This window comes from Varanus komodoensis, unplaced genomic scaffold (assembly GCF_004798865.1).
Source record: "Varanus komodoensis strain SLA01 unplaced genomic scaffold, ASM479886v1 scaffold5, whole genome shotgun sequence".
NCBI lineage: Eukaryota > Metazoa > Chordata > Lepidosauria > Squamata > Varanidae > Varanus > Varanus komodoensis.
In genome coordinates, this window is record NW_025336087.1 from 37,334,391 (window position 1) to 37,347,617 (window position 13,227).

The 13,227-nt window shown below is 39.4% G+C and overlaps 1 protein-coding gene across 7 annotated transcripts in view; it reads left to right on the forward strand.

Moving 5' to 3' along the window:
* ADAMTS19 (ADAM metallopeptidase with thrombospondin type 1 motif 19) overlaps window positions 1-13,227 on the forward strand; it is a 106,457-nt gene that overhangs the window by 639 nt on the left and 92,591 nt on the right. For 2 of the 7 annotated variants that reach the window (XM_044446858.1, XM_044446859.1), the window contains exon 1: window positions 11,300-11,349. Coding sequence is in view for 4 of the 7 variants with exons in the window: in XM_044446853.1 (XP_044302788.1) it covers window positions 4,933-5,098; window positions 11,177-11,349 (339 nt within the window). In the remaining 3 variants the exon portion in view is untranslated. Of the gene's footprint in view, window positions 1-1,804; window positions 1,810-4,932; window positions 5,099-10,089; window positions 10,302-11,176; window positions 11,350-13,227 lie in introns of those variants that run through there. The other 5 variants (XM_044446853.1, XM_044446855.1, XM_044446856.1 and 2 more) reach the window with 5 other exon arrangements.

Consider the following 13,227-nt stretch of genomic DNA (forward strand, 5'->3'; position numbering starts at 1 on the left):
TTTGTGTATGTATACAGGTGCAGTAAAAGAGCAGGTTGGAGATGGAGGCAGAGAGGGAGGTGTGCATCAGCTGTACGCTGAGACACTTGGTGGGTGCTGGGATTGTCTCCCCTTACTCTTGTCAGGTATACCTAATTCTCAGGATTTTTCAGTGGTGGTCCTACATCTGAGGAGCTCTTTTCCTACTGGGATTAAATGGGCTCCATCAAATATAGGATTTAAAAGGCAATGAAAATGTATTTGTTTGTTCTGCTTTTTATAATTTTATAATTTTTAATTTGAGCTGCTGGTCCTGCAATGGTGACAGTTTTGTGATTGCTGCTTTTATTGAGCTGCTGGATCTTCTAATGTTACTGTTGGCTACTGGTGTTAACTCTGGTGTGATTGCGCCTTTAATTTTAAGTTGCTACATTATTATTAATTGAAGTTACATATTGTTGAAAGATGCCTTGTAAGAAAGGCATTATATCCAGTTATTAAATAAATCCATCCAAAGCAGTGTTTATGCTAACCTATTCAAGCACCAATTTTAGCTGGTCAGTCTGTTGTCTTTTTACCATGTACCATATTATTTTTATTTCATGTTGTGTTTTATAACCATTTTTTTGGTTATACCTAGTGTTCACAGACCTGATGTCCTTTTATGAAGAGTAATTTATAAACATACAAATATTTATTACATTTATACCCCACTTTTTACTGCAACAAAACCAAGTTCTCCTCCTACATAGTTATCTTCCTCTCCATTTTATCCTCACCTCAACACTGTGAAGTAGGTTAGGCTAAGAGTCAGTGGCTGGCCCAAAGATATCAGGGAATTTCATGGCCAAATTGGGTCTAGAACCTGGACTAGTATACCACACTAGCTAAATGTGATTGTGTCATTACAACATTACAGAGAGCAGCAACTGACCTTTCCCTTCCTTCCTGTAAAGACACTGTTGCTACTTATGAGGTATGGTATTAGAATAAGTATGTTCTTCTGTTATTGTTATGTTGCCAGATACAGTCATTCCTTAAGGCAATAAAAGCTACTTCACTGGAGAACCATGAAGAAACATAGAGACATGTTCCTTATATACTACGTACAGTTCTTTTTATGTTTGTTGTTGTTTATCATCTTTTAAACACTCTCTAGTGCACAATGACTTCATTTATCCTCCCAATGACTCCGCAAGGTAATTTATGTGAGATACAGTGGGAAGTCCAAGGCCACCCAATGAGCTTCATGGGTGTTCTGAGACTTGAATATGAATCTTGCAGATGCAAACTTTGCACTGTCCAGTGTTCCACCAGGCTAAGCAATGGACAAGAGAAAATATTCAGAAAAAACCTATGAAAAATGGCTATAAAGAATCATAATACAAAATACAAAATATATGCACAATACATTTGATTTTATATATGCATATAATCATATTGTTTAAAAAAAAATGTGTGTAGCAGACCAAAAACAAATCAACGTTGATGCCTGCCTGACATCAACTTGCAGTGAACTCCAAAGAGAGGGAGCCAATACACTGAAATGTCTATTCTAACTGGATACTAAATGGACCTTATGAGTACCACATGAGGTTTTGTCATGAGTGCCACATGCAGTGATGTCAGTGACTAAGCACACTAATAAGGGACATTGAAAAAGTTCATATATCCTGGATCCTGGTTGTTTGGGACTTAAACACCAATAAGAAAAACTTAAACCTGGTACCAAAATGTAAGGGAATTTTCACATGTGGTAATGGCCACTGGTTGGGTGGTTTTAGAGGACTGTTGGCCATCAAGGCTAAACACTGGCTTCATGACCAATGTGTTGTGGGGCATCATGGTAAGAAAAGGCTATTGCTTTAACATCCTGCTTGTGGTTTTCCTGGGGCATCTGATTGCCATTCCTGGTAGAATAGACAGGGTAGGCATACTTTTGGGATATATTGTCACATTTAGGAACTGTCTTAGGCAGCACCACAAGATGGCTGCCTTGGGGTGGCTAGCTAGTCTCTGTGTAGTCCAGAGGCTGTATTAGTGGGACACTACTGGACACCCTCACCCTGCTTTGAAATAATCCCTGCTCCTGGCAATGGAATCTGTCTCTTGCATTTTGAAATGGAAGTAGTAGGGCAGCTCGGATGCACCAAAAAATGGTGTCTTGGAAGACATTGGTGCCCGCAAATGCCACACTGCCTATCCCTGGATTAGCTAGACCTTTGGTGTAATCCAACATAGTTCCTTTAATGTTCTTATAATCATTGAAGGACATTTATAAAAGTGTATCTCATCTGTCAAGTCTTCAGGTGTCTGCAAATTGTGTAATCTAATGTGGTATCTTAATATATGCATGCTAGGTAGGTAATCATTCGACTGAAAAGTGTTTTAATTATGTAAACTGTATTGTAGAATTCCGGAGGAGTAGCTGTATGAGTTTATTAAAATAAAACACAAAAGATAACTGTGGCCCTTTCAAAGCCATTTGAAAACAGGTGAAGGCGGGGATTCTGAATCCATTTTGTCAGTTGAATGCTCAATTCATTGTTTTATGAAAGACACTTTTCCTTTTCCTCCTACGTGGATATAATTTTTGTGTAAGAAGTTTATGTGTTCATAATATTATGGCAGCAATATGTTGGGAAATAGTTAATTTATTAGGACAATTAAAAAGAAGTACTCCTTCCAGCTTTCAAAGTATGAAATTCTTTTATTGCAAGATGTAATTATAATCATTTACTTGAAAGACTTTGAAAGGTGATAAACTATTCCAGGTAGGCTAAATAATGGCTGCCTGTTATGATGGCTGTGGTGCAATGGCCATGGGCATGTCCAATGGTACCTATGAAAGAGTCCACAACATGGTGCCTGTTAAAACTATTTTTCTTCCTTGTAAAGTTTATCTATGTTGATTATACACAGGCTTCAACAAAATTCAAGTGTATATCCAAATAAGTATTAATTTGAAAGTATTATCTAATATGCCATTTATTCAAATATTGACTGTGTCGTCCTCAATCTATTATATTACTTGTAGTGAGTGTTTAGTCTTCTGATGTTGTAATATATTTTAGTTGTCAAAAGAGTGCAAACAATCTATTTGCATTAACAGTTTGTTAATTTCCATCAAACTAGTAAAAAATTTAAAAGGTCACGCACATTGGTAAATATTTTGTTCCTCTACAAAATTATCTGTGTAATAACCTCATTCCCAAAAGAAGTGGCTACTGCCCATTGCCAAAGAAGTATTAGTTGTATTACACCATGAGGAATTAACCAGTTTAGACAATTCCTTATTAAAGAAATGGACAGAATTTTTAGCTGAATAGGATACCATTCAAGATAAATTTTATTCTTTATTTCATTTCTGTATTCCTCTATAGCCAAAGCTCCCTGGGTTTACATCAATAAAATGCAATCACAAAATGTATCAATAATATGAACTTGTTAAACAAAAATTAAGAACAACTGAAATAACTTTTAAAAAACCTTCTAAGCTGTATCCTTGAGTCCTTGGATACATATTGGCATAAAACCTGGTGCTGAAAGGATGATAAGGATCGCTCCAGGTGAGCCTTACTGGGGGGACATCATCCCATTGATGGAAGGCCAGCACAGAAAAAATTTCACCCCTTGTATTTTGCACTTGGAGGAAGTCCTCAGGTGTTGAAAGTAGTGTGTGGTTGTGAGAAGCATGCCATGAAACAGTGTAGTCCCAAGTCATGTAAGGCTTCATAGGTTAAAACAAGCACCTTAAACTGGAATCAAAAACATATAGGCAGCCAAAGTGGACCAGAACTTGTCTTATAGGTTAATACCTACTGGCGCCAGATATAAATCTGGCTTCTGTTTTCTGCATCTGCTTCAGCTTCTGAACAGTCTTCTAGGGCAGTCACACATAGATTGCAATGTAATAATCTAATTTATAAATTACCATAGCATGGATTGCTGATCCTTGTCTAAACAGGAGTGTACCTTGTCCACCGGACAAAGCTGGTAGAAATCATTCTGCGCCACTGAGGTCACCTGAGCCTTAAGTGGCAAAGATGAATCAAGAAGAATCTCCAAGCTATGAATCTGCTCATTCACATCTATAGATGTGACAGGTAGATGCCAAAGCAGTCTTTCAGATTTCAGTATGTCCTCTCAGGATCAAAAACATTATCGACTTCCGATATATACTATCTACAAGATAAAAGATAATCAGTATAAGGTGATATTGAGATTAGTGCCATGGAAAGCCCTTTAAAGTTCAAAGAAAAATTCAGAGTGGATAAGTAGCCCAACCAACACTGTAGCTTCCAGTGTCACTGGTGTTACTGTGATCATGTCCTCCTTGTGGGCTTCTCATAGTCACCTGGTTGGCTACTGCATGAATAGAATGCTGAACTAGGCAGGCCTTGGGCCTGATCAACTTGGCCCTTCCTATGTTTTCACGGATTTCAATGCCCAGAGTGTTTTGACTTACCCACACAGAGATTGTTTTTTCTGTGCAGGACAAATAAAATTCAAAGCAAACTTAACTAGTTTCCTATTTTTTCTCTAAATACATGAGAGTGTAGTATAAAGTAAAACAAGTCTGTAGATTGTGCTGCAAATATTTAAATTTTGTCTAAGATTTCCCAACACAAGCTTTTACCTGTCCAGTAGTTTTATTTTACATCTGCTGCTGGCATGTAGTCACCTATCCAAACAAATTAAGTAAAAAATAAATAAAATTAGTGTTTTGAAAGAAATGGGATAAGAGAACAGGTTGGGCATCTTTCCCAAAAGAGTAGGATACCTGAATATGCTGTATCTACCTGCAGAACACTCTCTGATGATAGATAATCATGGACACTTATTTGTTATTGTAGCAATTCTTATTAAGAGTTTATTGTAATTTATTTTGTACCCAGCATGAAGGAATCTCATTAAATAACGTACCATATGTGCTTTTGTTTTCTCCTGCAGATGGGTTTTTTGCAGATGAATGACGACTTCCTATTTATTGAACCAGTCAATCAAACTTTGGCTGTGACAGGTCATGCGCACCGGGTATACAGACGTAAAAGGTCCATACATGACAGAGCCACTGAAAAGCTCACTTCTCATAGTCAGTACTGTGGTGTTCTTACTGGTAAAGTAATCTCCATTAAATATTTTAATACAATAGGAAACTTTTTGTAAGTCAGTACAAAACTTTTTGTAAATCTTCTATGATTACTGTCCTGGTTTCCTGAGCCCTATTAATCCTAGAAAGTTGAAGTTGAAGCATGTTTCATTGATTTCACTGGTCTATAGTTAGGACTTTCATACTAAGCACACTTAAGTTGGAAGTAACTTTCACTGAGATTAGTTATTTTCACTTCCAGATATACAGAGCCTCTGTCTCTGTCTAAAATCAGTGAACAGGAATTCTTTTACTTGGAATAAATAGAAAGGAATAAGTATAAAGGAACTCCTTTACTTAGAAATAAGTTTAAGTGAAGATAAGTGAGACTTCCAGGTAAATTGTTATGCCAGGTTTCTAAGTCAAGTCACAAATTATTCTGCCAGCTTCTTTTGTATGGGAGCATTCTCTCTTCCGTTTGATAACTGATTTCTTTTTTGTCCTTGTTGTGGTTTGCTTCTCCTTCATTATGGTTGCCAGCTAAGATAAATTGCTCAGGATCTGAGCTTGTTTTGTTAAAGTGCAGTGCTTTGAGAAGCCCTGTTATTGTCATCAAACTTTGCACTTTGCTTCCATGTTAAATAAGATAAGTGTGCAAATTAGATAGCTTAGATGACCAGTAGATTTTGATGGGACCTGCATGGCATTACAATCCTTTGTGGGTAACCAGCCATAATGAATTGCTGTATCACCCAAACTTAGTCTGCTTCTCCCAGCTTTTTTGGGGGGGACAAGCTACTTCAAAAAACCATGGCTTGGCTTCTTTGCACCACAGTGGGTTGTCATATTATCTGAACCTAGGAGAGATATTTCACCATGAGTTGTGAGGAATGTCAGGGGACCACTCAGCAAGAGCAGCAAAGACTCTGCCACTTTTTATGCTGTCACTCATGCCTTTACCACTCCTGCATCTCCCTTGATTCACAAGCTACACTTTGGAGTGACTATTGCTGCTGCATCACTTTCTTAAAATTATGTTTTCAGTCTTAGAAAATGGCTTATTTTCATAGAAGATTATGTTTCTAATATTTTCTTTTGGTCTTTTACAAATGCACAAGAGCACTGTTATGGTTTCCAATTAGTATAGTTAATCTCTATTAATGTTTCAGCTGTCAAATGGAACTTTGAAAAAAGTAGGAAATATACATGGATGTGCCTTGATAAGACAAGGCTGCATATAGACTACTTTGCACACGGGAACCAATTGTTAAGTTATCATCGAATATCAGTGGTAGAAAAAGATTAAATGCCAAAAGGAGGTGCACCAAAAGAAGGAGAGGACAATATCTTCTATTTAGTAGTGTGATCCTCTCCATCGTAAGTGTTGAACTGACACTTCCCAGAGCCCACCATCTTTTCAAAACTTCCCCAAGCTACCAGCTATTTGTGCAGTCTTTTGGACAGGGAATTATATACAGATTATTGTCTGGAAGAGAAATGAGAGGACAATTTGCAACAATTTAAGGCATTAAAAACAGTTTCTACAGTAACAAATTTTCCCTCAGTTTGGTTCCCAACCATTAAATTTTTGTATATTTATGCAGGGTTCTTTTTTTTAAAGAACTGTCAGGGAAACACAGCAATAATGACTCTGAAAAGAAGATTGATGTGGAGATTAATACTTCCTCTCTCTACTGGGGCTGCAGGTTTGAGGAAGCGTTGAAAACGAGATTGGGACTGAGACCAGTTTAACAATTAAAATTGAGAAGATAGCATTCTTAAAGGAGTAACCCTTATGGTACATCTTTTTGTACTTTTACAGCCATGCTACTGCTTTTCTACTGACAATTTGGCAACTAGTCCCTGACAACAAATTAGCCTATATGTAGTCTAACCTTGTCATTTTCTACCATGTAGGTTACCTGTTCCACTGCACTACTTCCTGAGTAGCTGAAACCTAAAAGACCAGGCAACATTATACATATTAGGCTGTTGTAAAAATACATTTGTAAAAGGCTGAACTATTAATATTAATGACAAGCAACACAGTTGTGCCATTTTCTGGGGCCAGATTGTTTTGTTTTATTTAAAGGAAAACAATCCCAATTGCACATGTTTAAGGTTCCAAATCATTAAAAAAAGATAGGCAACAAAAAGGGGTAGCCATCGCAATACAAAATAACTCATGGTGAGCCTGATCTGGGAACAGTCCACACTGCACAACATATTCTTGGGGAGCTTCTTAATGTGAGGTACAGATTTGGCCATTACAAGTTAAATGGAATGAAGTTTTTTAAAATTAGAATTTGAAGCATAGGCTTTTATTAATCTACTGTTCACAAAAATGAAATATAAATAATTTCAACTGGTCTTACGTTCTCGGGTGGGTCAAACTGTGATCTGCCTGTGAAACTTCACTGTAGGCAGTTAAACACTTACTGTTTCATTCCTTTACTAAAAGCGAATAGCAGTTTTCCATTTTCCCATGTATTTAACTCATAATGACATGTTTACAAAAAATGTATCTTTAGGCTCTTTTATTATTTTTGTTTGTTTTATAAAATTTCTCTCACACGCAGGCTTTCTTGTTTTTGTCTCTCATCTGCATCATTAGTGTTACACTTACTTTGTATGCATGGGTTACATACAGAGACTCTGCAGTTTTCAAGGATTCCCACTGAGAGCTCAGAGGAAGCAGAACAATTTTAACAGAATGTTGGTGGAACCACTAATCTCTTGAAATGGAAGAAGGCTATTAAATGTGACATTGGTCACATAATAGCCTATTTGTTGTCTTTCTTTTTAAGTGTATAGTATTCCAGAATCACAAGCATTAAGAGAGTTACAGAAAGGGTTGGGGAAAATATTTTCACTAATATTTTATCACATTGGGATATTTGTTAGGTTTAACTTGAGTTTTTTTCTTTCTTAGCAAACTTAACGGTTGAATAATGATTCTTTTAGAACTTAAAGATCAAAGAAAGGGAAAATGTCAAGGGACTTTATTATATTTTATAGTGTATTTGCTCCTACTTCTAAACAAGTGGCTACATTAATGGATACACACATTTCTTACAGACTTTGGAACATTTTTCATACCTTATTCATGATTAAACTAAAATAAAAACAAGCTTGAAATTCTTATCCTTATTGTATCCAATTTGAAATCTAAATTAGAATTGAGTGTTTGCCACTTTAGACAATAGATAAGGGGAAAAATTCAATTTAGGGAGCTGGTATTGCATCAGAAAGTATCCATGATGTAACAATACATGAAACTTCCTAGCTTTCATGTGGAAGAAACAGGTACATAGACTATATTATTTATTTATTTAAAACATTTCTATGCCGCCCCCATCGCAACAAAGCCTCGGGGTGGCTCACAACAAAAACAAAAACAAACAAAATCATACAAAAATTATACACTAAAAATATTAAAACCCGGTGCATCTCGGCTTAAATTTTTTAAAAAATCCTACATAATAAATTAACACTTAAAATAAGTTTTAAATAAAAAGGTCTTAGCCTGGCACCGAAAAACAAATAACGACAGCGCCAGGTGGACCTCTCTGGGGAGCGCATTCCATTGGTGGGGCGCCACCGCAGAGAAAGCCCTCCTCCGGGTACTCACCCTCCTAATATTCACAGAGGATTCCGGAGAAGGGCATCTGTTGCTGATCTCAAGGGGCGGGAGGGCATATATGGACGCAAGCGTTCCTTTAGATACCCAGGGCCAAGCCGTTGAGGGCTTTATAGGTCATAACTAACACCCTGAATTGGGCCTGGACTTCAATCGGGAGCCAGTGGAGCTGACAGAGAACTGGGGTTATATGAGAACAATGCCCAGTCCCCGTCAGCAGCCTGGCAGCTCTAGTCTGCACCAATTGAAGTATCCGGACCGTCTTCAAGGGTAGCTCCATGTAGAGCGCGTTGCAGAAATCTAATTGGGAAGTTACCAGCGCGTGTGTCACTGTCGCCAGGCAATTGTTCTCCAGGAAGGGACGCAGCTGATGGATCAGCCGAAGCTGAAGGAAAGCGCTCCTCGCCACCGCTGTCACCTGGGCTTCTAAAGACAGCTCAGGGTCGTGGAGCACTCCTAAGCTGCGAACCCTGTCCCTCAGAGGGAGTGCAACCCCATTTAGGACAAGGCCCAAGTCCCCCATCCCGAGTCCCGAACCACCCACCAACAGGACCTCCGTTTTGTCTGGATTGAGCTTCAGTTTATTGGCCATCATCCAGCCCATTACCTCGGCCAGGCACCAGTTCAGCACAGCCACTGCCTCACCTGGATTGGTGGAAAACGAGAGGTAGAGCTGGGTATCATCAGCGTACTGATGATTCCACAGACTGCACCTCCTGATGACCTCTCCCAGAGGTTTCATGTAGATGTTGAATAGCAAGGGGGACAAAATGGACCCCTGCGGAACTCCATGACATAACTGCCATGGCGCAGAGCCATAGTCCCCCAGCACCACCTTCTGGAATCGGCCGTTGAGATAGGAGCAGAACCACCACCACGCGGTGCCTCCAACTCCCAATCCCTTCAGCCTATTCAGAAGGATACCATGGTCGATGGTATCGAAAGCTGCTGAGAGGTCCAGGAGAACTAACAGGGACGCACTCCCTCTGTTTCTCTCCCTGCACAGGTCATCGTACAGGGCGACCAAGGCAGATTCAGTGCTGTACCCGGGTCTGAAGCCGGACTGAAATGGGTCCAGATAATCAGTTTCATCCAAGAATGCTTGGAGTTGTCCCGCCACCACCTGCTCTAGCACCTTGCCCAGGAATGGGATGTTGGCCACTGGTCTATAATTGGATCCAGGGATGCCTTCTTTAGGACGGGTCGGACTACCGCCTCTTTTAAAGAGGACAGTACCCGACCGTCTCTTAAAGAGGCGTTGACCACCTCCAGGATCCAGGTGCCAATCCCTTGGCTTTCTTAAGTAGCCAGGATGGGCATGGGTCTAGTAAGCAGGTGGTAGGGCGTACTTGTCCAAGCACCTTGTCCACATCATCAGGCTGCAACAACTGAAATTCATCCATTAATTGTGGACTCGACGGCGTCGTTGGCACATTATGTGCTGCTTTCTATTGAAAATATATAAAGTGACTCCTGGGTTCTAGTTTCCTCCCAGCCATGAAGCTAACTTGGACTCTCAGCATACTTGGACTCTCAGCCTACCATACAGGGTTGTCGTTGTGAGGATAACAAGGAGAGAAGGAGTAACTTGTAAGTCACCCTGGGTTCCTTGCAAGAGGAAGAAACGCAGGGCATAAATTCAATGCAATGTAATAAGATGTATCAAAGTAGGTGTACGACATTAATCACTTACTCTCTTTTGTCCCATAGCTAAGCTATATATATTATAATATTAAACCATGCATATGTATAAACACAGACATTAACTACTAACCATAAGACATCTCAGAACCTATTAAAAACTTTATCGTGTGCTATTAAATGCCTGAGAATAGAGAAATGTCTTAACTTGGCTCTGAGAAGATAACAGGCAAGCCTCATTACAGAGACCATTTCATAATTAGGGGGGCATAAGTCTTTCTTAAAAGAAAGGCAGAGTGAAATTGCACGAAAATATCAAACAACATTATAGCACATCACGTGCTAAGGCAAATTATCCTTGTGTTCAGCAGTGATTTTTTTTTGCTGAGGCCAGTACATTGTCCACTGAAAAGAGTTGATCACAGATTTTCTTTTTCAAGATGTTGACTAGAATGAGCTAACGATCAAAGTATTATAGCAGGAAGCATAACTCTAGATTTATTTGTATTGTGGCACTGATTCATATGCATTTCAATCAAATTTGAATAGTTGCTAGAGATTTGAACAAAAACTTTTAATGTATTTGATTAGAGACTTCTGCTAAGTTGAAAACAGTATACACTGTCTTTATGTTGCTGCTAGAACCTATGATTCACGTGCTAAAGGTCCTATGTTTGGTCGTGGGTACCTCTAGATAGGCCTGGTAAAGTCCCCTAGTAAAATATTGGGAAACTCCTACAGATCAATCTGGGCAGTACTGAACTAAACAATAATCTGTGTAAGACAATTTCATACGTTGTGCATATCACTGGTTTCTCTTGCAGAGAAAAGAAGATCCAAGGGTCAAAAAGGAACCGAAAGTAGACGACGGAAGAGATATTCCTATAAATTACCTCAAGAATATAATGTAGAGACTGTAGTCATTGCAGATCCAGCTATGGTTTCCTATCATGGAGCAGATGCAGCTAGAAGATTCATCTTAACCATTCTAAATATGGTAGGGAAATTTTGAACTTCCCACCCAGAGAATATATTACTTATAATTGCAGTAAAGCACAGAATATAGCTGGATGGTGTGACCTGTTAGGAGTCTGATGTGAGTAGAAACATAACTAGTACCATTACAAAGATACTCATAGCTGAGCAATCTCTGTCTTCAGTGCAGAGACATTGCTTAGTGCTCATAGGTGCCCCCATCAACTGGGCTGGCATAGGTCACTCAGCAGCCAAAGTTGTCAGGGTGTTAATAACAATTCATACACTACAGTACAGTACAGTACAGTACAAATGCTATAGAAACAGCAAAAACTCAGTAGAGATGTTAAAACAGAATTTACTGTATAACAGTTTGAACAACTAAAATGAGTTCAATACAGCTAGATCTCATATAAGAAAAAGACCACTGGCATAAGTCCATACCCTTCAATCTACCAAAGGGTAAACCCATTTGATGCCTTAGCATAGGGACCAGTCTTAACCGCGTGCCAAAAGGATAACAAAGTTCATGCTAGGCAAACCTCCGTGGGGAGATTGATCTGTAATAGGGAGGCTCCCACTGTTCCTTGTTACTGCCTACCAAGCTGCCCTTGGAAGGGGCCATCAGATGTAGTATCCAGGTAGATTTAAGTTGGGAACAGTGCACCGACACATATTTTTATCCCTAGCTTTATATAGTGTCTTGCAGGAGTTCTCGCTTTGACTTGTCCACATGTTGATGGGTTACAACATGGAACTGAAATGGAATTAATTGGCATTGTTACCACTTGATGTGCACAAGACATGCAACACTGTGAAGGTGTAAAATGTTTTATTACTATTTGCACAGAAACACAAACTGACACTTGTTCATTGCATCAGTTCATTCCCTTTGCTGTGAAGGGATAAGCTGCAGAAGTCTCCAGAATTCATAACCACTGCTTTTTTAAGGCAGTGTGAGGCCATAAGGAGATAATAATCGACTCCCTGCCCAGCTGGCTATTCCCTCCCTCTTTGTTATTATAAGCCAAGAAGGGCAAGAATCCAGTGCAGAAGTGGATACACAAACCTGTCAAGGTACCTCATCAACAAGTTCAGGCTGTATTAAGGAAACTTATCCAAGAAAACTTGGCCGGGTGTGCTCTAGGTACTTTACCTGATGCAACTACTATAGCATTGGATTCTAAGTCTTGAAAATGCAAGAGATTTTGTTTCAGGACTGCTTAGTATAAAGGTCACATTGAGCCACAGATAGGTCTACAATGTTTTTAAGGCCAGCATGTTATTCCTCTATCCACACTAAGGATGTGGCTTGTTTTGCTCCATCATTCTTAAAGATTTACCAAGGTGTACTGCAGAGAAAGTGCTCAGGAATAGTCATGTCAACTGCTTTGGTCATATCTGTGTTCCAGAGAGATTTAACAGAAACAGCCACCTCATCAGCTGGACCAGTTGCTTTGGCCCATTGGAAACTATCCATTAGCCTCTGTACTAATAGGATCTTAATAGGTCCCCATCCTTGCAAAGAGGAAGGGCTGCCATCAGTCTAAATCTCAGTTGGTGGTGACCTGACCATCACAAAAGGATAGTACAAACTCCCCCAGCTTCAGATCACTACTTTGATACCTGACTAGGAAAAATAATCTAGAATGTGCCCTGCTACATGATTGGGTTGACATGTTGGGACAGTTACTTTGTTGTTCTGGGATCCATGAATTCCTGAACTCCTCAGATAAGTCCCCTTTGTACCAGTGTCCAGCAGCTTGAGGGATCTCAGCCACTGAGACAGCCCCTGTCAGCTTAGGCTGGGAGACTGCTGGGTCACAGGTGGACAGTACACAAGCAGATTCCCCATTCTGTCTCCTTGGCTCAACATAAGATGCAAACGTTCTGGTCTACT